At 49.0% G+C, this 25,871-nt stretch overlaps 7 protein-coding genes across 7 annotated transcripts; 3 read left to right on the forward strand and 4 right to left on the reverse strand.

Annotated features, from left to right (window-relative positions):
• The first annotated feature begins 1 nt into the window (after position 1).
• Positions 2-2,430, forward strand: BKA55DRAFT_330958 (uncharacterized protein). The gene is made up of 2 exons (XM_046185715.1): positions 2-1,033; positions 1,084-2,430. The coding sequence occupies exons 1-2, from the start codon at positions 123-125 to the stop codon at positions 2,192-2,194; spliced, it is 2,022 nt and encodes a 673-aa protein (XP_046051355.1). The 5' UTR covers positions 2-122; the 3' UTR covers positions 2,195-2,430.
• A 1,189-nt stretch (positions 2,431-3,619) lies between these two features.
• Positions 3,620-3,835, forward strand: BKA55DRAFT_509126 (uncharacterized protein; the record flags this gene model as incomplete). The annotated part of the gene is made up of 1 exon (XM_046187502.1): positions 3,620-3,835. One exon carries the CDS (start codon positions 3,620-3,622, stop codon positions 3,833-3,835), a length of 216 nt encoding a protein of 71 aa, XP_046051356.1.
• Positions 3,836-5,415: 1,580 nt separating this feature from the next.
• Positions 5,416-9,129, reverse strand: BKA55DRAFT_508563 (phosphatidylserine decarboxylase-domain-containing protein; the record flags this gene model as incomplete). Its single annotated transcript, XM_046187446.1, has 5 exons — positions 5,416-5,643; positions 5,694-6,445; positions 6,495-8,664; positions 8,715-8,759; positions 8,926-9,129. The coding sequence occupies 5 exons, from the start codon at positions 9,127-9,129 to the stop codon at positions 5,416-5,418; spliced, it is 3,399 nt and encodes a 1,132-aa protein (XP_046051357.1).
• Positions 9,130-12,198: 3,069 nt separating this feature from the next.
• On the reverse strand, positions 12,199-15,212 carry BKA55DRAFT_508988 (uncharacterized protein; the record flags this gene model as incomplete). Its single annotated transcript, XM_046187490.1, has 7 exons — positions 12,199-13,067; positions 13,130-13,278; positions 13,437-13,558; positions 13,635-14,610; positions 14,783-14,887; positions 14,938-14,963; positions 15,009-15,212. 7 exons carry the CDS (start codon positions 15,210-15,212, stop codon positions 12,199-12,201), a joined length of 2,451 nt encoding a protein of 816 aa, XP_046051358.1.
• A 2,539-nt stretch (positions 15,213-17,751) lies between these two features.
• BKA55DRAFT_538165 (uncharacterized protein) lies at positions 17,752-18,684 on the reverse strand (the record flags this gene model as incomplete). Its single annotated transcript, XM_046190005.1, has 5 exons — positions 17,752-17,905; positions 17,964-18,164; positions 18,339-18,382; positions 18,456-18,472; positions 18,600-18,684. The coding sequence occupies 5 exons, from the start codon at positions 18,682-18,684 to the stop codon at positions 17,752-17,754; spliced, it is 501 nt and encodes a 166-aa protein (XP_046051359.1).
• An 849-nt stretch (positions 18,685-19,533) lies between these two features.
• Positions 19,534-21,018, reverse strand: BKA55DRAFT_593016 (uncharacterized protein; the record flags this gene model as incomplete). The annotated part of the gene is made up of 4 exons (XM_046195485.1): positions 19,534-19,683; positions 19,736-20,069; positions 20,117-20,467; positions 20,522-21,018. 4 exons carry the CDS (start codon positions 21,016-21,018, stop codon positions 19,534-19,536), a joined length of 1,332 nt encoding a protein of 443 aa, XP_046051360.1.
• Positions 21,019-23,298: 2,280 nt separating this feature from the next.
• Positions 23,299-24,511, forward strand: BKA55DRAFT_593017 (putative pectate lyase; the record flags this gene model as incomplete). The annotated part of the gene is made up of 4 exons (XM_046195486.1): positions 23,299-23,609; positions 23,645-23,841; positions 23,890-24,294; positions 24,345-24,511. The coding sequence occupies 4 exons, from the start codon at positions 23,299-23,301 to the stop codon at positions 24,509-24,511; spliced, it is 1,080 nt and encodes a 359-aa protein (XP_046051361.1).
• Between the last annotated feature and the right edge of the window lie 1,360 nt (positions 24,512-25,871).

Here is a 25,871-nt window from a genome sequence, read left to right on the forward strand (position 1 = left end):
CCAAACCGCCTATACGATGGAGGGGCCTCCTTCTACCCGGTCATTCAGACCATGGGTGTGGGAGAAGCCCGGCTCAGTCATGAACTTTGAAAACTTCGAAAGGTAACCAAACAACAGTAGTCATGTCTGACTACGACATCCAACTAATTCGAGATAGTATCTCAGAAGAACCTGGCTCCGCGACGACTACACGACCCCCGACTAGTCGGACTCGAGGCTTCACCACTTCCTCAGGACGGCAGACTGTCAGATGGCCTTTTCACAGCTTCAGCAACTCACGATCTTCCATTCCAAATTACCCTCGCCGACCCTCCAACTCTCGGTCTATCCCGCACAGTTCGGGCTCTTTTCCTCGCCGTGCTGCCGGCAGCATCAGTCGCTCTGTCTCTAGCGTTCTCGGTAGCGACATCATCCCTGACTATGTAGTCAACTTTATGCGCGGCGAGACGCCGGAGACTCTCGCCCGAAGGCATCGCATTCCAGATAGTCCCGAGCCGGGACAGTTTCAACGCCCACGGGAATCTCAACTCGACTTTATTCACTCAGCCTCGAGTACACCAGACAACTCGAGGCCGGGTACTCCGAGGGCTGAACGGGAGAAGATGCTTATGGAGGAACGACCGCAGCCTACCAGATCTCTTATGACAGGATGGAGAGCTGGTGTTGCAGCCAACATGTTCCTGGCGTTCCTGATTCTTGTGGCTTCTGTCGCTTGTCTCGCCCTCGCCTCAGCCCAGGGACATATGTCAACATGGGAATCGTCATTAATGGAGGGTAGCTCGACTACAGTTGAAGGTATCGCTAGAGGAATCTTGGCAGCCGTGAATGTGTTTGCCATCATGCTCATCGCTGGAGCCAACTATGTCGTTCAAATTCTCAACAGCCCAACTCGTGCCGAGGTAGACAACGCCCACTCAACCTTCAAGTGGCTCGACATCGGTATTCCTTCTCTCCGAAACATGTCACTCATCTCTTCGACCAGGGCAACGTTGTCAGGTATCATGATGGCGTTTGCCCTCCTTTCCCAAGTAATGTATGCGTCACAGAATCTGACGGCATGGATTGTCACTAACAATTTGAAAGATATAATTCCATAATTATTACTACCGAACAAGCCGAGAAATCTAAGTCATCGCTTAATGTTAACGGACCTCTTCTCGCCGCTATTACGCTAATCAATGTCGTTCTCATCCTCACATATGCCATTGCTGTCGCATTAGCACTCACCAGACAAGTATTCAGCCCACTCGTCACGCTCGGTGATGCTCTGAGCTCCTTTCTTGCCGACCCCGATGTCAGCACTCAGGATTCATGCCTCATCACCAAGGAAGAGATCAAGAAGGGATTATGGGGAGATCGAGACGGCAAGTACTGGTATGCCAAGACAAGCCGCTGGTTTAATGTTCCCTCATTCAACCGATGGTGTATTTGGTTCTTGACGTGGATCATGCCTGTGGGGATGGCAGCTGCGGCTCTGGCGTTGGGGGTTGTGAAGGAACCTAAGGAGGCCTTCTCTACTTTTGGCAAGGCGACAGTGGTGTATGAGCTGCCCTCGGGCACGTCAAGGTCTGGCCTGGCCGTTGTGGCTGCGTTGCCTCAGCTCCTTTTGGGTCTGCTGTACCTTTCGAGTAACGCGCTCCTCACCTTGTTCTACCTGTCTCACGAGCTCTCGCAGTTTACATCGGATCTGCTTCCTTTACGCGTATCTTCAGGGCAGCCACTCGGTTCACAGACGACCTCACTATACCTCACCTTGCCTCGACCCATATCCTGGATACTCTTCTTTCTTGTTACAGCCATGGCTTTTCTCCTCAGTCAGGGCATTCATCTCGTGTCTGTGGACGACAGCAAGGGATCGACAACGGGAATTGGCTTCAGCCCCCTACCGCTACTTATCCTCCTCGTGCTACTTGTGCTGCTAGGTCTCGGTATTGCTGGCCTAGCACTCCGGCAGGTGGATCCCCGTGGTGCCGTTGAAGGCGGAGAACCGGCCGGCAACCCACTTGCTCTAGTGGGCGGAACATGTTCGGCGGTTTTGAGCGCACGATGCCACCGAGTACCGCGAGAGGGCGGCGTTGAAACACTCGAGGTTCGTTGGGGCGTGGTGCGAGAAGGTGTAGGAATGAACGCAGGACACGCGACCTTCTCTGGAAGACCTGTAGGGGATATCATGGTTGGGAGAGCTTATGCTTGAGGCGGATCAACAGATGAATTTATACTAGCCGACTGGTTGTTTCGGGAACTATTGCATACTTTGTAGCGGGTTTGATTATTCTTGGGACGCTGATGGTGTTCTGTCATAAGAGCGCAGTTCATAATGTAAGCACGGACGATATACCTGGCGTCTATTGGGAAAGGGTTTAATGTGAAAAGTTCGAATAGTAAAAGATTTGAATTTCCTTGGTCAGCCTTGCCGTGAGTTTGAGGTAAACCCGCTATGAAGTTGAATACACCAGTTGGACGTGCTCCCATGTGTATCTTAGCCTCAAGAGGCCCAGTAGGAACGCTTGACTAGTATGGGCCTGATAAGACAATGCCCAACAAAAGAGATCAGGTTACACTTGTTGGTCCAGTCATATGTTGATATCTTATGATATGAAACGACTTGCTGGACAGAATCAGAGTTGGGGCCGATGATCGGCAACTAAGATAATCAAAAATGGGCCATGGGCTCACGTCGAGGTAAAGAACGAACACGAAACGAATCACTCAGAAGAGTCAAAGCCAAAATGAGGAATAAACAAGGCGAATGGTGTCAGCAACAGATGATTCAGACCCTCCCCCACGTTATACACAAGTGTCAACCGTCGATGGCTGGTTTTCAAAACAATTAATTATCGTAGTGAGACGACAAGGTAGAAAGAGTCAGCAAAGAAACAAATTCTCTAAATTCATCTCTCCTTGAAACAAAGAAAGAACCCCTTTGTTCTCGACCTTGTTGGATATGATGAAATAGATGGTCTAGAAGCTGAGTTGAAAGACACAGACTTCGGTTAGACAGGGGTAATCTCTTACGCCACAAGTGCCCAACTAAAATTCAGCCCCATTCATCCCCAGGCCCAAGCCCAGGTCATACGATTCACTGCCACATCAGCTCAAAAAGTCGGGCGTTTCTGACAATTAGCGGGGTTATGATTGGCCGGTCGTCTCTTTCCCTTCCCATTCGGGATCTCCTGCCTGCCCAGTCTTCGGTTCGGAAGCAGTTCACTGTTTACCTTGAGTGGCAGGTGCGGGTACAGTAAGTACTGCACTTTCCTTTTGGTCGTTGAAGATGACCCCACAAGGATACAAGCGGAAGAGTTGGAGCATGGCAGGTAGGTCAGGTCCACTCCAGGTACCGACGTGTTGGCTTAAGGAAGGAGCACCTCCTTTGAGGCAGCCTACTAAGGTAAGTACTTAAACACAAGGTCTGCTCTTTCAGTCTGTCTTCCTTTTGTCTTTGACTTTCACTTTACACATAATTTCATATACATACTGCCTTAGTTGTACAATATCCATCCGTATAACTCAACTCTCCTGGGTCCACCCCCGACGAACAACCTCGACTAATACTTATATCCTACGACTACAACCGCTCTCACAATACCTCCTCGCTTTCAGATTTAACAATACCCCAAAAATGACTTACACAATGACCGCCCACCTCTGCAAGCAGATCTACGCTTCCTGGCGTCAGACTCGACAACCTTCTCTCGACCTGGCTCCCCCAACACAGACTCCTTCGTCTATGTTTGGTCGTCCCATCTCACGATCTCCTTCACCTCCTGCTCAGCGATCAGAGCGACGCCCCTCGAACGCTTCAGACTCAGAATGGCACCCCAACAGTCGTCACTAAGGAAATACAAAGACTTAGACTTATGATTTTGCCTTATTTACCCATGACTTATGAGACGGGTCAGTTTTTTGCATTCGGGACATGGACACAGCATCTGGCGCACATGACTTTGTTATACTGGAGGGGGTTTGAAGCCTTCGCCAAACTTCCTCTTTCACATTACGCACAGCCTTGAAATTCTGGAAGATCCCGGCACCTCTCTTTCACGCCTCTCAATACGGAAATATCAAACCCTGGAAAATTTCAACAACAAATCTGCCAACAAACTCTCCCTCAGACGAGATGCATCAAAAACAGCCCAGAATCTGTGGGGCCAGTATGACACTCTGGGACCACAAGGTGTCAATCACGAAATCTTGTGCCAGAGTGGCATAAGATATGCACCCCACGTCCGCATGAGAAGACGGTCAAAATTGATATGCGAATCGTCATTTCTTCTGATGGAATACAAAATTCCGAGGCGCGATGTAGACGCAAAGACTGGACAGAGACTTTTCAGATAGAAGCTTTTCTTTTTATACTTGTCTTTTAATTGTTCAGTGGTTGAATTCAGCAACCTCCTTTTCACACTAGATACCCAAATGAAACACAATATTCTGAACCAGATACCGTTATCTATCCCTCGATCTCAAATCTCTAGATTCCTTCAAATCTCATCTTTCAACCCCTGGCAACCCATGACTCGAAATCGATAACAGTGGCATGACCATCTGCCCACATTGAATACCCCCTGTAATCGGGGTGCGCCGTTGATCCTTTTTTGCGGGGTGTTTAGGGGAGTCGCTGTGGCTGGTGAACTCTAACCTGCAAAAGGAATCTCGTCACGTGCCATCACGACATGAACTTCAAGACTCAAATATGTTCAGTATCAGCATAGACACTATTGACCAAGTATTGATGATCTAATTATCCTTGGGCAAAAGCCAGGAGCCATCGTGCATAAACCAAGCATAGAGCCTTACCCCAGATTCTTCTTCAGCCTTCCCCAGATTTCAGCACGGCTGGTTCTCCAACTCACTCAGCTGGAGCAAAAAGTGCTTTTCCTCGGATCGGATCGGCTCCCCTAACCGATCTCACGTACTTGGACCTGACCTATGTCCGAACCGAACTGTTCGGCTTTAAGATGTTGACCTGCCCTGCTTTATCATGGGTCTATGAAAAGAATCACGGATGACTGACGTATGTAGGCCATCCTCGTGTTAGGTCTTGAGTTGACACCAAGTCTTCTGCTGTAGCACTAAATAGTTAAGCATATATGCACTAGATATAAACAGAAAAATGTCTGTGCTACTGTCCATTTGTATCCGCTTCGCTTTTTCGTTTACGTCGTTTCGTTTCTCATGAATCAAGTTGTATCCTATCCTGCTTCTCCTTGTCCAATAACAACGAACCAAACATGCGTTCCTTTGTCCTCATACAAATCCCTCGATAGCCAGTTCAATGGCCATATCTACACGTCTCCGAAGGCTACCTATCCATCTTCTACATGCCCTGCTTAATGTTGAATATACTCCCCGTCGTCTCCGCCTCCGCCGGCGGCTCCTCCACTTACATCGCTCCCGCGTGCTACGTCGACGTCTCTACATCGCCGACGCAGCCATCGTATCGATGGTGGGCTTGGATGCTAATCTTGATGGCTGTCCTTCCTCTCCACTGCCATCTGGAGACTCCTGCAAGGCTACGTTGCCCTGGATTCGCCTCTTGGCGGCTCTCTTGTCCGCTTCCGTGATGTTCTCTGCCTTCTTTCGCATGTCAGGAGTCCACTGTGGCTCACTAGGCGTGTGACCAACAGACATGCCAACTCGGACCTGTTCAAACGAATTAGTAGCTGTTCAACTCACCAATGTGCATTACTCACCAGAGTTTCGAGTGCCTCCTTGCCATTATCGACAAGATCATCGTCAAACACCATTCGTCCAGGTTCAAAAAGCAGCAGGATCGTACTGCCACCAAACTTGAAGTATCCAAGCTCTTCTGCTCGATGGACTCTATCGCCCTCCTTGCGGGTGATGACAGTGCTGCCTACCATCATTGCACCAACGCAAATAACCATGACGCGTCCGTGGTGATCACTGTCAATTGGCACGAGAACTCTCACGTTCTCTCCGTACACATCCAGAGCTGATCGAATAGCCATGGGGTTGACTGTGTAGTATTCACCCTCAATCGTCTTGGGCTTGCCCATGACACCGTCAACAGGGATGTGGAAGCGATGGTAATCCTGAGGAGCCAGTCGGAAGATGCCCAGAGCTCCGCCCTCAAACCGAGACACATCCTCAGGGTAGGCGTCGCCTAGAAGTCTCTTCATGTTGAACTCACGACCCTTGACCCAAATCTTGGTAGCGGTTGTGATAGAGTTGAAGACGACGCTTCGACAATCGGCTGGTGAGACGATAATGTGAGGGTTGTCAGGCGCAGAGCAGGGTCGAGCCCCAGGCTTCAGGGCACGGTAGAAGAACTCATTGAAGTTGTTGAACTCTTCCAATGGCAACAGAACTTCCGACATGTCGAGACCGTGGAAAGCAATGAACTTTTCAATCTCATCCTTGGATGCAGGATCGTCAAACTTCTTACCCTGCTTGATACTCAGATTTTTGAGAAGTTTTCGGACTGTAGTCTTGTTAGTAATGTTCTTTTCCCAGGCGAGCACTCTACTTACTTCGCTTGTTCTCCATATCTCGAGACTTGAGTCCCTTGTACAGCAGACGAATACCGAGTCTTACATAAACACTCATCTTCTCCTCGTTGATCTGGCCCGTAAGACGATCCTGAACAAGGATATTGGCCGAGTTGGCACCCAGCTTATATCCACCGTAAGAGATCTTAGTAATGACCTTCGAGTACCACTTGCGCTGTGCCTGGCTGGCTGTGACAAATCCGCCCACTAGCACGCTGTTGACTTGCCTCCAGTCTTGGCTTGCGCAGGTCGCAATATGGGTGATAATGTCAGCATCCTTGCGCTTGTTGAGTCGCGGTTGGTGGCAGATAGGACATTCCCGGATCTCTACGACGTGCTCCTCAGAACGGTCGTCACTGCTGTCAGACCTGTCGAGGGGATCACCCTCCTCATCTGCAGGTGTCTTCAAAGTAGGGACATTTGAGATTGGGGTCTGAGTCCCCGACGTTGAGTCGAGATCTAGAACGCTGGGGGTTTCTGAGCCACCATTGTTGTGTCCATGACCGGGCACGTGGAGGAGGTTCTTCATCTCTGGCACCAAACTCTTTAGTTTATCTGCAGCAGTGCCCGAGGATCGTCTTCTGCCTTCCAGTTGGTCTTCCAGGCAAATGACGCACTCATCCATCGTAAGCTCCCAGTTCTCATCGTTATCAGCATCACGGTGGGGGAATCGCTTGAAAAAGCCGTCGATGGTGTTCTCGGTAAGCGTAGAACCAAGAGACTCGAGCATAGTTGTGAGCTCGATTCTGCTGATGCGACCACTCTCATCAGCGTCATATTGCCGAAGCATGGCTCGCCAGAACTGTTGCCGGAGAGCATCGTATGGCATGTACTTCGCGCGAAGGTAGAGAACGGGGTTGTGCTTCTTCTCCCACTTTTCGGTGTTCTTCATCTTCAGAGGAACGTTATACTCATAAAAGTCGGCATCTCCGCTGTCCTGGTTGGTCGAGTCAGGATCAGAACCTGTATTGGCGAGGACGTCCGCCGGTGCCAGCTTGTTAGGATCAGGTGCTGATGTGGGAGCAGGGGTGGGAGTTGCCGATGCCATGCTCGTGTTGGAGGCGTGCTTGCTCAGTGGAGGACGAATCATCTTGCTGATACTGGAGGAAGAGTTGGATCGTGACATGGCGAGCTTCTTGAATCGCGATCGGGAAGGAAGCGCTTCGGCCTGTGCAGGGACTTGGAGATCGTAGAGTCCAGTTTCGGGGTTTGCCTTGGGAGCTCTCTCGATCAATTGGTGAATTGGAAGATCGCACGAAGCAATGAAATCGTTACCGGAGTATTTATCGTGGTCGATGACAGTAAAAGCGAAAGAGTATTGCTGCTCGTGGCTTTGTATATGGAACAGCATCTTCTCATTATAAACAGGGTTGAGGTCGTGACGGATGCGTCGAGTTCGGTATGTCTTCTTGCCGAGGGATGCCACGACGAAAGGGTCCATATCGAAGCTTGTGCGTGTAAGGTTGGATTCGGGAGGCAGATCTGTGATCTTGATGACCTCAAGGTAGATGATTCCAACCACGTCAGAGCCACTGCTGGCAAAGGCATAAGGGTTGTTGCGTCTCCTTTTCTTCAATCCTCGAATTCGAAGTCGGCGCTTGCGCTTGGTAGCATCTTGTTCGCCTTCATCCTCATCGCCCTCGTCGGAGTCGTCTTCGTCGAAATCGTCTTCGTCATCGTCACTAGGACTATCCTGAGAGTTGGGGGCGGATTGGGAACCTGTGGGGGCCAGGTTCGGCGTCATCGAGGGCGTTACATTGCGAGAGCCAGCGGGGGCGGTGCCTACGAGGGCTTGGAACTTCTCGAGGATTTGCTGTGGTGTCGCTGACGGGTTCGTCGAGTCGAAGAGGGAAAACTGTAACTGGACCTCACCAGAGACAACACTCGTCTTCTTGCCGGGACGCTTGCTCTTGAGACGGTACCAGGTAGGTTCTTGTTCCACCTTGTCGTTATTAAAGATCTCTTCGAGAGCGAGATCGAATTCGCCCATGTAATCCTTTCCAAAGCGGTCCTTGTCCCAGCAGATGACATCCAGGACTAAGTTCTGGACAGATGTGAGGGGAATTTCTTCGGTGACGTTCCATTCTGGGTTGAGTGTCTTTGGGACATCGTTGGTTACGATTCGAGAGTCGCCGCTAGAAAGAACGAGGTACTAAAGGTTGCTGTCAGCATTGGGGATATGGTATCGAGGGAGTGACTTACAGGATCGGATGTGCCACTGCGATCTTTGGCTGCAAGGTCTTTTCCCTGGTAAGAAGTTAGCAGAAGTCTAATGGGAAGAGTCTACACTCGGATGTTCTCTCGCTGCATTGCTGTCGCGTAGATTGATCGGGCAAAGAAGCGGTGATGGCTGGAGAGTGCTACATCCAGCCCGCATAAGAGGGAGTGAAGTGCATAAGGGACAATCAATTACCTTTATAATATAGACTCTAAGGGCCAGACCATTTCCAGCGTCCCTCGAAGGGCTCGTGCTATCATTCTTTGAGCGCATGGGAGGACTGTTGCTGCGGTTGTTTTTGGTTCTTCCGTTGGTGTTGCTAACGGAGTGTATGGTTGTGGAGGAAGAAGAGGAGGATCGAGAGGTCGATTTGAGTCGAGTTGGGATGATGCGCACCATGACGAAGAAAAGGCCTTGGCTTGGCCGGACTGGGGCTCCAACAGCTGGAGCTCCCTGTCACACACAGCACTGCAGTCTCAGAAGTTATGGAGGGTGATAGATCGATCGACAGCGGGGGTGCTGGAGCTGTACAGTAAGCGCCTGGGATGGAAGGGTGTGATGCGTCTAGGCGTCTCAGGCGCTCAGCTCAGGCGGATTTCCAGATGATGACACCCACAAAGTGCCCTGTAATAGGTATCCCAGGGGTGAGGGCCAAGGTTGATTCCGCTTGTAGGTTGGGGGGTGTGCAGACTGTCGTGGGATTGGTGGGGATGTTTGGTAGGGTGGGAACGAACAACCTAAAGTGACGTAGCGAAAACCAGGAACAGATTTGTCCTATTTCAACTTGTTGTCGTCTTGAGTATCACTCTCAAGTTAATTTGTTGATGTTGTAAATTTGTTGATGTTGTAAGAATCTCAAGAGTGATGCCGCCCGTTTCAGCTCGAAATGATTTTTAGGTTGGAGTTTAATATCACCGTATTATCGTTTCGGATATGTACGATTTGCTCACTTCCACAGATTCAGCTCAGCTCAGCCCTCAACTAGAAATTGGTTGGTAGCATGAATGAAACTGGTTCTCGACCCCTTTTTTGAAATGGTGTTATAAGTCGTCGTGTCGGTTCGTGGCTTAGATTGGCTGCTTCATTCGATATACGCCGTGACCATTCCCGCCGTATTTTTCTTTTTCTGTTTCTTTCCTTTTCGCTCTTCTGCTCTTCAGTGATTGCTCAGCTCGTACTCCGAATTCGTTCTCTGACGACTGCCCAGGCCAAGCCACGGCCAAGCCCCGGTATCAAGTGTCAGCGCCGTCTGAGCCGTCAATGTGGGACAAGGAACGCGTAAAGAATCCGTCTATGATCGGTCGGTGGAGTACTTGGTTGAAAGTATATTGGTTGGTGGTGGGAGAGACAGAAGTGAGTGTGTCGATGGTTGAGCGTAGAGGCACGTGAGGCAGAATATAAAGAGAGGTAATAAGAGAAGAAATGATTCAAATTAAATCCAGCTCGGTAATAAAAGAAACGAGACGTTGAATTAAACAAGACGAGGTATGTGAACTCAGGAGTGACCGTGATACTAAATCAAGTATCATCCATGGAGAAAACAACTGGGCTTCCCCTGGTTGGCTTATTTTCTTCGTCTTCTTTTAATCTCGTCTTATGTCTCGCAAAACATGCAGAATTCAGGAGAAAAAAGAACGAGAAAAGAAACAGAAAAGGCCGAAAAAGGGAAATGACCCTTGTTATAATGCAATTCAGTTGAGAATAAGCTCACTTGTGTTTCTTCTGCTCAGGGCAGTTTTCCTTCACAATGTCTAGGACCCCCAAATAAGCCCAGACCTGTCTGTACCTTTGCCTCTAGCCTCCAGATTCCAGGACTAGACCACTAGAGCCATCCATGAATAGTGTTGGGGCGCCTTTTTGCCGTGCCGATTCCGTGACTGGGGGACACGTATTCGTCCATCTCTCGACCTAACCGAATAACCTCAAATCTGATTGAGCTAATAAAAGGTACCTTGTCTTGACCAAGATTGTCTCGTCTCGTCTCGTGTTTCTATGTGAAGAGAAACAGAAGAAAATGCCTCTCATTATTGTTGTCTTTAGCCTGGCAGAAGGTTACTGTATCTTACCTTATCCGCTATCGTTTAGCCTCTTTTTACAGTACGAGGGAGTCTACTTCGCCCTAAGGTTACATATGCCTCGTGTTAAATTCCTTCCATGACATGCATTCAAATCCCCTCGATTCGGTTCCTTTCAGAATAGGCAACTCGTTCTCGACTCTTGGCTCCAGTATTAATGGTGCCGATTGTCCGTGAACCTGCCAGATCCGATTGATCTTGGCTTGGCCTTGGTACACTATCATGAGAGGCATCCAACGTTTGAATTGTTGATCAAGATTAATTAATATGAGGTACTTTATTGACAACTCTGCTACTGACAAGAGGCATAGGCCGATAGCATAACTCAGTCTGGGCTTTGACTTATGTATGTCGGAGGCTAAACCAACAACGGAACATCCACCAAATGATTTCCATCACCGCTCAGATACGGACAATTAATCTCTCTTGTTCCTCCGTCACCGCTTCTTTACTTCTTTTGGTCGTATTTGTTTCTTTGCATGTGATCAAGACCATCCATCATGCATGCGTAGTAATCAATCATTCCCTCTTGGCCTCTGCCCAGGACCGAAATACCCTTCTCGATTTGGTCATATTCTTCAAGCTCTGTAAGATATAATAAAGACATCCCTCTAAATGCTAGGTAGGCATGTATATCAATTCCCCTACCTAACTTCATCCTCCAGTCAGCACTCATCACTCAATTCCTTTTCGCAATATAAGCAGCACAAGTCATCTCGACGTCACTGGAATGGTTTAAAATCGCACTCATTTGATAACTTCCAGACCCAGACCCTGTCTCTATTCTAATTGTCTCCCAGGGCTGAGATCCTGAGACGACGCCACAAGCCACCAAATCCCTCTACTCATCCGCCCTCAGCCCAATGTCATGTCCAGCTCCCATCTTACGCCAGTAGGATCAGTTCTATCAAAGTGCGTCGATATCTCTCATGACGTCGCGTTTATCTTCTTGGAATAGTTCTAAGCAGTTGGATCCGCTATGGTCTCCGAAGCTTCCGAACGCCTTAGTTGAAGCTCTCACATCCTGACGTTTCGCATTTGGTATCTGTAAACTCGATCATGTCTTAGTTGATCGCCTACTGAGACAAACTCAACACTTTCCCGCCATTTATACGTTACCTATTTCAGTGTGGACGTTCATGTGAAAGGTTCAGCAGGTAAAAAGCATCATTTCCTTCTGCAACGCTACGCTATGATCCCTTCAACCGAGGTATGTATCCTTCACTCCATACCATCCAACGTGTGCCCCAATTTCCTATCTCTTTTGATCGCCCAACTCCTACCTATGCATTTCTCATGTCCCATCAATGCGATCAACTCAATCCAAGCATAAAAAAATAATAAAAAAATAAAAAAGGAACAAATAGGACATAGTCCTTCATGAATGCCAGACTCAAACAGCTGGGCACGACCTCCCAGGTGCCCCTCTCTCTAGTTGTTTTAGAACGTTCACGGCATCTGCAAAAAGAATGTTTCCTCCGCCCAGACAATCGCTTTCCAGCACCTCCTTCACAAGACTTACAACCTCTTGAGCCCCATTACGATGATTCTGAGCTTGCAACTCGGATGGCTCTAAATCTGCAACTGTCAATACCCACCGCTTTGCAGCTTTTGGCGGAATGTTGGTATTGTCCTTTTCCTGTTTATCCTCAATACCGAAGGCCCAACAGACCAACGAGCAAACGTAAACACCCCAGTAGTCCGAAATATCTGTCCGAGGTATTGTTCGTTGCTGGTTAGGTTTTCCTTTCGTGTCTTGTCCCTGGTCGATTGAAGCTTTGAGGTTAAGGAAGATCTTCAAAGCACGGGCAGCAAAGACAGTGGCGATTGCAGCTGTACCAGATTTACACCATTTGCCTAGTGATCTCTGGTGTTCCGTAAAGACATTAAAGTCCGTCACCTTCTTGTTGAACACCCAGCTCTGCCCGGATACTGATAATAGGTAGTAAAGGGGTGTGTAGTGAAGAGCCAGGTAGGTACTAGCAACTGCCGACTCAGGAAATGCTCTTAACAAAAGCATTCTCTCCGACTCAAAGTCCAGTGCACCCTCCACCAGGCCAACGTGTGCTAGGTTCTGACGACGTGGAATGAATAATGAGCATGCAGCAAGTAAGATTGCCGCGTCAAAGGCAGGAAGAGAGGCTATATCAGTGGCAGAGAGCATCCTCATGTTCGTGCTCGAGATGGTTTTCGGGTCCTTTCTTGTCCGTAGTCTTGTCCATGTTTGAGGGTCATGTGCTTCCCAGGATTTTGTTGTTGTTGCTGTAAGTGGAATAGGAAGAGTGTCTGGAGCAGTGTAGTCCAGGCCAATGGCGGAAACATACGGCCGTTGATGATATCGTGAACTGTGGACATCCAGGAGGAAGCAGGCAGCCAGCAGTCGTCGTTGAGTTTCTGCGACAACCCAAATTTTCCAAGCCGAATAATCTCTGGTTGAAGAGCGAGAAGAAGGTTCATGGTGATGATTAACAACCTATCGGGAGTTGAGCCAGGTATTCGAAGGGGGGTATGAAGGTCGAAAAGAAAGACATTAAGTTGGGAAGTTTTCCAATAAAAGAGAAAGATAAAGAAGAGAAGAAGAAGAAAACGGAAGAAAGAAAGGAATAATCAAGAAAAATCACGCGGACTAACCCTATGGTAAAGTGCAGTGAACCGAGCAGAGGGCTGATGTGAGTGTGGCTTTCTACCACGAAACCGAGCGTAATACTCGCAAAGTGCAATTGTTTGCTGTACGGGCATTGACCACTTTTCAGCTTGTGTAAACTAAGTGTATCAGCACCGGTCGATTGTCGATTGCTCCTTTGGCAAGCTCCTGTTCTCTCAACTCACCACTTTTGACTTTTGCCAGGCGTATGCATGAAGCTGGGCTCCCTTCATGCGATCGTCTGCGTTAGGGATGTATTGTGTTGCCAGAGCAGCCATAGCGCATTGTAGGACTTGTATATGCTCTGTCTCCTCCTCGGGTACATCCTCGTAAGTGTGCTTATGTATGATAGGGTTCTTAGGGTGGACATGCTCCCAATAGGTTTCCAAGTATGCCGGAATTGAGTCCCTCGTCGCTGCAGGGAGAGATAGGGGCATCAGGTCAGGAGTACTCAATAGGCTGCCATCTGAAGGCCCAGAGCTACATCCCCCCAACCCGAAAACCCCATCTGATGTTGGTAGCGATGAGACAGCTACTAAATTCTCAGAATGAGCAACGGCTAATGAAGGGGACATGCTACGAACTGCAGGAATAGGGATCTGATTGGTAGTGCTGAAAGGAGTGCCTTCGGAGTATCCAGGTAATGCAAGATCCATATCGCCAAAGACAGAGGGATATGCTTGCGGTGGAGTGTTGGTATATGGATACGAGCCAGGGTACGTGTTGTTGTCCAGACTGGCAGTGATGTCATTTGCAGTTGTTGGGTAAGCTGGAGTCGCGGTCATCCAAGCCCCGTTAGTTGTTGGCACAGAGAATTGCGAGCGCCTTGTGTTATCTGGGGGAGTCGAGAATGTGCTTGTGGGAGCTGATGAAGACATTGAGCTTTCAGGCCAGCCTAGATCCGGGGGTGCATCCTCAGGGATTGATGATATCATAGACATGTCTGATATATTTCTTGGTTCCGAATAGTTTGTTACAAAGCTTTCGTTCGTCGGTAGTGTATGGAGAACATAGTTGTTTGGCCCGATGGAGTAATTATCTGAGGAATTGTTCACGGTTGGCGGCGGATTGTAGGCCTGATGAGGAGCGGATGTCGATGCCACTGGTGGCCATGAACCAACTACATTCGAGCTGCTATTTGCAGCTACTGCTCGAGGATTTCTATAGATTTCGGGCATCTTGAGTCCTGATTCTGTAGCAGGGCCTGCAGAGGGCAAGCTAGGTGTTTTCGGGCTACCTCGACTGCTATGCTTCGGGTCTCTAACATCTTGGCCATCTTGCTCACTACGCTTGTTAGCCTCGAAGCTCTCCCAGTGCCACTATCCCAACGTACTGTCTTTGGACATGACGGTCGAGGAGGTCCTTGCGATGGAAAGTCTTATTGCAGTTTTCGACTGGACAGAATAAATCGGGAGCTGAGTGACTGAGCTGATGACGTCTGTATCACATTATTAGAAACATCTCTTGAGTTTGAAGAAGACCACAAACCTCAAGTGCTCTGCTCTAGAGAAGGTCTGGGAAAGTTAGATGTGAAGAGCAAAGAAAAAGAAGGAATATACCTTGGGGCACTGGTTGCATGTATGAACCGGAACACCTTTCTTCGCCTTGCTAATCTTTCTCGTTATGGGAGTCAGCTTGACGTGTGCCTCTCCAGTGGCTGCTCCAGTGGTGAAGGGCCTCATGGGAGTGTGCGATGATGGGCCAGGTTGGTAGGAGAACTCGTTGGAGTCAACACTTGCGTTGCTACGGCGTCGGCTATTCATGTTGATATTGGGCTTCGGTGATGATGTGTGGTCATCGAGAGAAGATGTCATGGATGGAATAGAAGGACCAGACCTGTTGTTATGGGAGGAAGAGGATGGTGGATGTTTTAATGTAGTAGCATGGCTGTGGGTAGAGGGTGGCCTTGAAGTCAAATCGACGGAACGGGTTCCGGAACTTGAATCGACGTGTTCGTCGTCGGTATTCATGATATTCTTGAGACTAGCCATGGCCCGTAGTTGATAACAGAAGCACGAATCAAAAGAGGCAGTGAGTCCGGAGAATTGTAGATGGACAAGCCAAACTTAGTAAGACACAGCCCCCAGGGAGGCGTATGGACAAGTCCCGGCAGATGGGACGTTTTAGGCTCATGTAGAGAAGGTGGGCGATGAGGGTATAGAACAGCAAGCGGGAGTAATAATGGGGGAGTTTGTGTAGAATTCAAGCAAGATCACAGATGGGAAGAGGTACAGACGGCTAAGGCTGGCGAACAGAGCGTAGCCTAGTGTTTAGCAGGGATGTGGATATGAATATGGGGCTCAGTGTAAGTGAGATGTTTACTCTTGGTACAAAGATAGGAACTAGGAGAGGCATTGCTGGGTTGGACCTGGGCAGGATTATTTGAGAGAGTGTTAGAGCATGGATGCAAGGGGATGTCGATGTGATTGACCCAAGGTTGAAGACAACCCTGAGAGCTGAGTATGGGGCGCGCAGGACAGGGGAGTTGATGCATGGGTCAACATGGATATGGACAAGATTAGATGCTCTGAAGGAGGTGAGGTGGAGGGGAAACAAGAGATGCACCTGATGCAAGGCACTTGTCTGCCTCTTGATTACTGTACGCAGTGTTGAGAATGTCCTCGACACCAAGAGGTTGCGACATGGGGAGCCCATCCCATTGTTCGGTTTGGTTTGTCCATGTGCCACCCTCTCACATCGACCCTTGTCGCATGCTTGCCGCTCCCTGTTCGTCGAGAATGCGACAAGTGGCGGGACGGGGCCGCAAGCGCCATCTAAGCCTTCAAGGAACGGTACCTGATCGAGCAACTAGCGCCCAAGTGTGGTACTGTACCAAAAAAGACACTATTCATCCCCGACCGATCCGATGGCTTGCGGGTGGTAGCTCGCGCTTAGACGTAGTTGACGTAGCCCTATCCAGTGCTTTTTGAAGAGAGACAAAATGGCGGCGATGGTCAGTAAGAATGGTTATAGTGATAGAAGGGAAGATGTTGCACACGACGAATCCAAAAATACCAGTACGGAACAGCAGCTCAGAGGCGTAGAAATTCGAACTGGAGCTAGGGGATGCTCGGGTACTAGGGCAAAATTTGATTTTGGAGCTCCAGTCTCACAGGGAGCTAAAGCAATGCATCTGCATCTGTATCTGGGCACTGAGACATTGTGGGCACGAGCGTGGGCGTGGTCGGGCGGGTATGGCGTCAAGGCGCCTGTTGGTGCCTGCTCTAAAGCTAGAACCGATCATGGCCTGATGTCTCCAGAATGACAACAGACATGGCATCGCGCTTTCGAAATGGGTGTGATTGTCTGACAGGGATCGACAATGATGCATAGGAGAGAAAAAAGATCCAATACAGAAGAGGCTGTGTCTAAAAGGTTAAGTCGAAGAAAATGAACTGGGGGAGAAAGAACGGCGGCCGACAGGTAGGTACCTTCCAGTCGCTCTTGCTTGCATCAGTGACAGGTGCCGGCTTACCTAAGAGCTTGACCTGCCGACTTAGTGAGCATCCATTCCCATCAGTCTGGTTTTCCGATATTGCCGATATATCAGCCATTGGGTTTATTGATACTGCTTTTAAATAGGTGTTCTTTGAACTTTCTGCGTAATTGTTTCTATTACTTCTATTGTGAAGCAACTCGTCTTTAGGCGAGCATAGGTCCAATATTACAAGTGCTTATCCCAAGGGTTTACCGGTAATTAGCTCCCATAGCCAAACCAGCCTCATAGGGCCCGCGCCGTTACAACGCTGTCCAGTGTCCAGTGTCCACATGGTTTTATGTTAAGTTTGGTCTAAGCTTTTTACCGAATTCTCAATGTCACCCGCATTTAAGCCGAGTCCCAAACCGACCTCAATACCGGTATCCCATTCTCATAACAGACGTATTGAAACATTACTTGAGATGTTGGATCCTTTCCCCTGGTAGCGTCAATTCGAACCCTTGTCTGTTGTACAAGGGTGACATTAGCCCAGCCTTGCTGGGCGCTAGGGTGACCAAACAAAAGTCCAGGGCAGACCCACCACGGCTCAGCCACTCGTTGGCTGATTGGTCGATGTTTCATGATGACCTGAAGTGACCTATTTTTACACCCTTGGCTGCGCCTGTTGGGTCCTAGACAGACTCTTCGCTTGTTCAGTGTGTGATGCGCTAGCTCAAGCAAAAGTCAACAGCGTCATGATAATGCTTGTTGACTGATCGACAAATTAATTAATCAGAGACAAGGCATTCTTTAATTTGCAGATCGACGAGTCAATTCTTGCAACGCCTTGCGGCTCATTGACCTATAAACTACCTGTTTAATTATTAAACATTAATCTTCTTCTGACTCGGGAACAAACCATTATGGTCGTCCCGAGCAAAAGGATATGAATGCGGGGCCGGACCGTTCCACGTTCCACGCTGTTTCTCCCCGCCTTTTGGCTGGATATGGAAATAGGAAATAATAACGTCCATGAGACTACACTGCACCAGCTGTCCAAGGGTTGTCCTTTTTCCCAAATTAGATCACCACATACCGTTGTCTACCAAATGCCATTCCGCACGCTAAGTCTAGTATAAACGACCTTTTTCGGATTTTGAGGCCAAGACTCTGTAGGATTCGGCCCGCACGGAGAATGTTCCTTAATGGAAGTCCTCCACGGGACTGGTAGAACTGTTGCAACCACAGATTGATATCTGGGTCGACAAGCGAAAAGCCCTCGGCGCTTGGATCCCGACTATTTTTGTACTTAGAGGCTCTTTTTGACCAATACATTGACAAGAAGAAGCGGCTTTTCCCAATGCAGATCTTGCACGAAATCGACCCTGCTTCTGTCGCCAAGTTCTCGCTAAGATGCTACATGAACTCATCCCGTCGCAACGGAGTAGACATGCCCATGTTGACAACTAACTTTTCAGCGCCGATGCACGTCTGGTCTGATTCGCATGTGCTCCTCTGGAAGTGGAAGCAGATCTACCTACACATGGGGACACACCCCTTGACTTGGCAGTTGTTGCCTGTCACTCACCAAATGCCTCCATCTTTCTATACACCGCAATTTGAGTTTATGAACTAGTCACTCATTTGAGTACTCACCGAAATCCTCATGACACATGTGGGGGGCCATCTGCATTCGGACGTTTACCCGGACATCCTTGATCGTATCGTTTACCTATCGCAGCCTGGTACGAATCTTTGGCATTCAGCAGCTTGACATTTTCGACATCAACACTTGCAATCCAGTTTCTTCTATACATGCCGGGGAACTACTTCTCTACATCGCATTGCAAGGCGTGGAGAGATTTCTGTTGCCTAATGTCGATCTCTTAGGTCAAGGCAGACTGCTGCTGACTGTACGATCGACAAGTTCAACCAGATCTCCCCTTGTACTCCAGTTTACCACCATTGCCATGATGAAGTGGTCTCATCTGTTGAAACGTTACCTCTAATCATTCAGTGCTATAGTAATCATCTTACTGAGCTCAGTTGATAGTATAGCCGCCTAGGCGCCTAAGCGCAGGCGCCCCCAGATTGTGGCATTTGAGCGTCTGCGCCATCCGGAAAGCTGGAGAAATTTGGCTCGGACTGATATGCTCCGATATTTCAGCCTCACCGAGGGGGCCATGCATACTGGCTTGATTAGCTGTACGACGATGGTTATCATGTCAGCAACGAGGGGCTCGAAATAAATTCCCGAGCCAAAGGATTGTACCTGCAGAGAAACAGGCCGTAGCAAGTCGGCCCGAAGCCAGTGAGAGAATGTCACAAAAAAGGGAGTGTCAACGTTTGAACTGATAAATCATACTCCTCGGATTACTTCGCCCAACTGTCGTACAATCCTGTAGCTAGACAAAACGAATCCGCGATCAATAGTGCGCTGAGGTCACACCATAGTCGCGAAAACATTCCATACAAAAAACAAGCCAGAACGCCTTGTTTACCGGCCCTGTATTAAAGCGCACAGCCGAATACCGATTAAAATAATAATCCAAAGTCCCTTGCGCAAACATCTGTTGTCCCAATCGCGGTGGCCCTGCCTCCTCTTCCTTCTGGACATTTTTAATCAATCTTCCACATCTGCAATCTGTATAACCATACAGCCCCATTTATAGCTTCGAGGGAGCGGCTGCGGCTGCAGCTGCGGTTGGAGTGTTTGATGAGTCCTTTGGCGATTTGGCGTGTGTATCACTCTCTTCAGACTCATCGTCGCTGGGGGGTCGGCTGCTGTCGGTGACATTTCCTCGGCTCTTGGTCATCTAGACGGTCGTTAGTTTAACGTGGAAAATATGACGCATGTCCACTACTCACCCATCCTCGGACACCGCCAACAAGACCAAGAGCGTAGCCAGTGATGAACTCTTTGGGTGTACCAGAAGCGCCTGGCGATCGTAGTGCCTCTGAGCTGCCGGCGCTGTTAAATCGGGCGGGGCTCTGAGGACGGCTAGTAGGCCAGAACTGCTTGAGCTCACGACCGAGTTCTTGACCAGTAGTGGTCCAGTTATTTGTGATGTTTTCCCGAAGGTCCTGAACATGTCGCTTGAGGTCCAGCTCGTTCTTCTTGAGCCAGCTTACATTGAGCTCTTGGCGGGAAGTGCCGCGCTTGAATTGTCGGGCGATGTACTTCTCGTAGTCGCGAACGATTCTGCAAGCTGTTAGCATGGTGAATAACATGGGTGCTCGCTAGCATACCTTGTGATGAGACCAGTTGTGCTGACACCTTCTGTTCGCTGTGTGACAAGGAACTTGCCAGCAGCTTTGATGGGCTGGTAAATGTCGTCGCCCTCGTCCGCGCCGTAAGGAAGATCATCGTGAGCCACATAATCGAGCTTGTTCTCGTCGAGAAATTCGGGGGTAACAATCCATGGGCAATCCTCGATTACCTCATCGACCCATTTGCAGTGGCGGAGAGTTTCGGCACGCTCAGCGGCAGACATCACAGTCAAACCCTTGCGCTTGTGTGTTTCGTGGTCGCCTGTGACTCCAACGACGAGTGTTGTGTCAGGGAAAGCCTTCTTGGCCTGCTCGAGTTGACGCATGTGGCTAAGAAGTGGTTAGCAGATAGTTCAATTTCAAGAAGTTGGTTCTTTAACTTACCCAAGATGGAAGAGATCAAACACACCGTCGGCGTATACACGAACAGGTCGACCAACAGGAGGAGGGTTGGTCTTGTAGCCACCAGCAGGATCTTGGAGCTTTCCAATGGGAGGAGGAGGCATGGCCTCAATTCTTCGCTGCTCCTCTTCGTCAAGCTCTCTCAGAGAAGGCTTGCGACCCTTGCGACCGACTCGCTCAGCAATATCGATACTGGCTTCTGTCGTGTCGCTTGGCTCACCGGGGTCCAGAGCATGGTCAGCGGCTGTCTCGAGGACACGATCCGAGCTAGAGCGCTGTCTCTTAGGAATTGGGCCTCCAACAGCTGATCCTCGGCTATGAAGTCGTCCTGACTCGGCGGCTGTTGTGTCTCCTTCCTCACCAGAAGCATCACGGGAGGATGTCTGGATGCCATTATCACCAAGATCAGCGGCCGATTCAACGCGAAGGGAGTTTCTCTTGCGCTTCCCACCCTGGGATGAACTTGATGGCGAAGACATGGCTGATAGATAAGACTGACACTGACTTGGCTCTTAGGGGAAGATGACGTGGCTTCGGGGTCGGGTCGGGTTGTGGGAGAGGAAGAGAGAGACCTTAAGAGTAGGGGCCTAGGTAAGTCTGGTCTTAATTATGTGCGTGCTGAGAAACGAGACGGGGAAGCGAACTGGGACTGCTGTAACAGTAGGTAGTTATTAACCTGGAGAACAACGGTTACGGCTACCGAAGCAGTCCCACGTTGACGCGAAAAAAACCGGGTCTCGAATTGGGTCTGGACTTTCTCCAAAGCTGATTGGGTTTGGGGCGTGATATTCCTTGTAAAAGTCTGGGGCCTAACTAAAACTTGGCTCGCCTTACAGCAGCACTTTATATTCGAGACTGTGAGGATACCGTCATCGGAGGCGATATATGATGACTGATAAAGAGCAGAAACAAGAAACAAGGCATGATGCATTGATCAAGGTCGGGACAGAGGCAAAAGCTGATATCTACAGATAAGCTACTGTTTCCCTCCTTTCGAGTTCCCCTATAGCTCTCAATGGAACGAACGACATCGTCTAATTAAAAAAGTGGTCCGGCTTTCTCGTGTCAAAAAAGGAGTGTAATCTCAAAACTTAATAGCGCAACTGCCATAGCCATCACACCTTAGATGAGACAGGCAACTGCTCTCGTGACAATGCTTGTTCACTTGTAATTGCGCTCAACATGAATTTTGTGCATCTTAATAACTGTTTTTGAGCCGAGTTGTCGTGCCAAATATCAATTTCTCCAACATGATGCGGATTGTGGCGTCATCGCTGCCACCCCTTTAGCTGATCTACTTGAAAAGGGGGAAGAAGCTTGTGGAAGATCCATCACTTTGGAGCTTACAACGGTCACATGATGGCGCACGTGAGCATTAGTTAATGTGATCAGATATCCGTAAATTCATTCACCCAAGTTCCTCCTATTGCCGAGAGAATTTAACAAAGTTGGGTCAATGGTCCAATTCAGTTAAGCTCGCGCAGGCTAGGGATGGCTATTCGATCCAAGTAATCTTAAAAATGCAGCTTATGCTTATTGTTGTTCATACAAGATGCGTTTCAAGGAGTTCTCAGCAGGGGCATCTTCACAAGTCTGGGATCATTCTATTCAAGCAAAAGCAAGGTCATTCTCATCGAACGATGCTAGAACTACTGTGTAGCAATTCGCTACATAAAGAATACGCAGGTAAATACGCAGACCAAGCAGATGCGTCCTACTTGGGTCAGACCAGACCATCAACCCCGAGGCCCTAGAATCATCCAAACCCTAGCGATCGCAGCCAGGAATAAAGTTTGGATAATATTCCGAATACTACCAACTCAACCAGAGAAATCCAGAATTGTTCGGACGATCCCCTGATTCATCCCGGCATTGATCAGTACATACTTCTAAAAGTCTGGATGGCTTCTTCATCTCTTCAGGGCCTCTCAAACTTTGTACGTCTCAAGCTGTGGCTCCTGGATATAATTTCGATAGGTCCTTGCCTTTTCGGACCAAGAACCCCAAGCCAAACGAGTTCCTTGTCTAATGCTTAGCCTTCATTGGTGGTTACCAAATACCCTAGTCATTAGCACCAAGGCATGTCTTGACCTACGACGAAGAATAAAAGAATCAAATTGATGTTGCCACTCTCATAACAAATCTTGACAAATGTTGGCCGTTTCAAATTGTCTAGTTGTGAACACACACCGCAAAACTATCCTTACCCGAGATTACTTGATCCTTCTTCACCCTCCTTGGTTCAAGTGAAACAACCTACACTTGGCTCTTTTTCAGCTTCTGTGGCTTTTCCATAACGGAACAGATGGCCCGCTTTCTTTGTTCTGTCTGTTTCGAATCGAACCAGGATGCCAATCACAGCCGTCGAACTCTGAAAAGTCCGCCAATCCGACCAACTCGGTTATCAGACCCTTCGAATAAGCTTATGCTAAGCCTTGACTGTACATGACGAGAAGTGCCTATCTTAAATAAGCCTCCCCTAGTCAAGGTTTCAGTGGCAAACTGGCAGCTGCTTGTCTGTCGTTAGCTCAATTCCCAGGGTTGACGAGCCTGCGGCCGGAGGACTAGGATGGTATCATTGCATGACAGGAGTCCTTTATAAGAGGCGTAGGCCCGGACGAACAACATCTAGCTCAGCAGGACATTCTTTGCAAGTTTCTTTCATCTTTGGCAGACACGGGCAGGCCCGCAAAACCACATTCTTTTACATCTTTCACTTCACTCTCGTTTCAGTTACCACTCGTTTAATCATCTCCAAAATGCGAACAGCTGCCCTTCTCACCATTGCCAACTTTGGCTCTGCCTTTGCCGCTCTACAGCTCTACAACCAGTGTGGTGGTGGTGCTTACACCGGAGACACCCAATGTCCTTCCGGTTCTACATGCGTCGAAGCCAGCAAGTGGTACAGCCAGTGTATTCCTGACGCCAAGGCTGGTTCCTCTTCGGAGGCCGCTGCTGTCGAGAAGTCTGATATTGAGTTTCCAAGTTTCGGATTCCCTGAAGCCCCTGACAGCGGCAATGACAATCAAGACGGTGGGGAGGCCAACGGGGATGCTTTCCCCCCCCTATTGTCTCTGCTCCTGCGGAGGAGGGCGACGGGCCCAGCGAGAAGCCTGTTGAGACTTCCATCGATGTTCCCGTAGCTAATCCTACTGAAACTCCTGCCGCTACTCCTGATGCCGGCTCTGGATCTGGAGGTATCACACGAACTATTCCCGCATCCAGCGGCGCCACTGCTGCTGCTACTGCCATCCCTGTTTCTGGTGAATTCGATGGTAAAATGACATACTATGATCGTTCCCGTAAGTTTGGTATTCTCAGCTACCGTCCATCTGACTGACGTTATTCAGCGGCCGTCTGCCAGGATCAGGTGGAGACTGGCGAGGCTGATGCTATGTTCATTCTCGAGGATGGTGCTACTCTGCGCAACGTTATTATTGGACCTGGCCAGGCTGAGGGCGTCCACTGCAAAGGAACTTGCACCCTTGAAAACGTCTGGTTTGAGGACGTCTGTGAAGATGCCATCACCCTAAAGCAAAAGTCCGGCACCTCCACCATTCGTGGCGGAGGTGCTTTCCACGCCTCCGATAAAGTTGTTCAGTTCAACGGCCGTGGCACTGTCGAGATCTCCGACTTTTATGTTGAGGATTATGGCAAGCTTGTGCGGTCTTGCGGTAACTGCAAGGATAATGGTGGTCCCCGGAATGTTGTTATCGATAACGTTGCTGCTGTCAACGGCGGTGTTCTCTGCGGTAGTAAGTCACCACGTAGACATTGGTCGAGTTTGTAACTAACAATTTCCTAGTCAATACTAACTATGGCGACACTTGCACCATTTCCAACGCTTGTCAGGACTCAGGCAAGAACTGCGACCTTTTCGAGGGTAACTCTGACGGTAGTGAGCCCTCTAAGCTGTCTGGTGGCCCTGATGGCACTTCTTGCAAGGCTGATAACTTCTCCGAGACTTGTTAAAGTCCAAGGCTTGATGAGTATGGGAAGAAGTCAATGGAACTTAATGAACATCTACCTCATGCTGTTATATCACAGTAGATTCCTGTGAATTAAATTTCCAGAGCCGATCAAGACGTATATCTGTGCCTAACACAAAGGAGATCCAGCAAAAATCATCGTAGAACCTAGATTAATTTGCACTTACTGTGAGTCCATAGTGAACGTCGTGTGTATATCTGACCGTAATGGCAATGTTCAATTCGAGACAACCAGATCAGAGCTGGCAGCTAACTCCAAGACATACTTGACTTGACGTGGGAGTCTTATCACTACAAGGAGCATACGAAGTATTAACAGACCTAGAATACTACAAGTGGAGGCTGGAAAGTTATTAGCTTTGTAATTGAAGTTTCCTACAGAGCTTTTCACGCTTGTTCTGGAGCCACACGACACTCACATATGAGTCGTAACCCATTTACATTGTCTCAGAGTTCGCCCCTTTTGCCTCTATCACGTCGTAGGTTGACATGAGGGCATTCCAACCTTACATTTACTCCTGCAAACACCTACGACCCGCGACCGCCGCACCACCCCGGGCCTTGCGCCCGGAGGACTATCACTCCTCAGAAGCCCTTTTTGGGCCGGCGTTAAGAGAACCTGGTGAGTAATCTACAGATTGACATTGTTTCCTCTCATCTTGCAGTTCTTTTGTCTGACTGAACAAACCTGAGTAGTCGCGGTGTACGAGAGATCCACAGTGCTGAATGGCTTCGTAAAGCAACACAGCACCCCAGGCGCGCCCATTACGCCTGGGGATGCCCTGTCACGATAATTCGCTTCTGACGGGAAGGGGCATACGTTCGGGCGCAACGTACGAGAGTTTCCTCGCCGTTCGTCGTGTTGCACCCTCCTTTGGGGGGGCCTCTTCGTGAGGGTCGGCGTTCAGATCTTCTTTTTCATCACTGTCAATAGCTGTCACCAGCCCTTTGACCAGTGCATACCCACGAAGTCTTTCGCATTCTATCTCTCTTTGTCATTGCTGGGAACTCGCATACTTCACAAGTCATCTTCCCATCCCCACCATCTGATCCACAATGACAACGCCATAGAGTTATATGGTACAGCCTATAACCGCTTCTCTGTATTATACTAGGCGCCACTTGTACATGCTTCGCCTGTAGAAGACATTCCGCCTGCTCCAAAGCCTGATGCGGTGTACAATAAGTCTGCTAGGGACAAGCTTGCACCTCCTATCGAGACCTGGGACACCAATGACACATAAACGGCTCAGAAGTCCACTGTTGCTCAAGACATTCTGGACCTTTTCGTTCATCTCCATGGGGGGCAGGGCTTTGCGTTTCCTGGAATCGACGACCCTGTA

The sequence above is a fragment of the Fusarium redolens genome (assembly GCF_020744475.1).
Source record: "Fusarium redolens strain MPI-CAGE-AT-0023 chromosome Unknown BKA55scaffold_6, whole genome shotgun sequence".
Lineage (NCBI taxonomy): Eukaryota > Fungi > Ascomycota > Sordariomycetes > Hypocreales > Nectriaceae > Fusarium > Fusarium redolens.

Excerpts from the sequence above, each read along its gene's own strand:
- BKA55DRAFT_330958 (XM_046185715.1), top strand. The coding sequence starts at position 123 with ATGTCTGACTACGACATCCAACTAATTCGAGATAGTATCTCAGAAGAA. Across the intron at positions 1,034-1,083 it reads GCCCTCCTTTCCCAAGTAAT|ATATAATTCCATAATTATTA; the intron begins GTATGCGTCACA and ends ACAATTTGAAAG.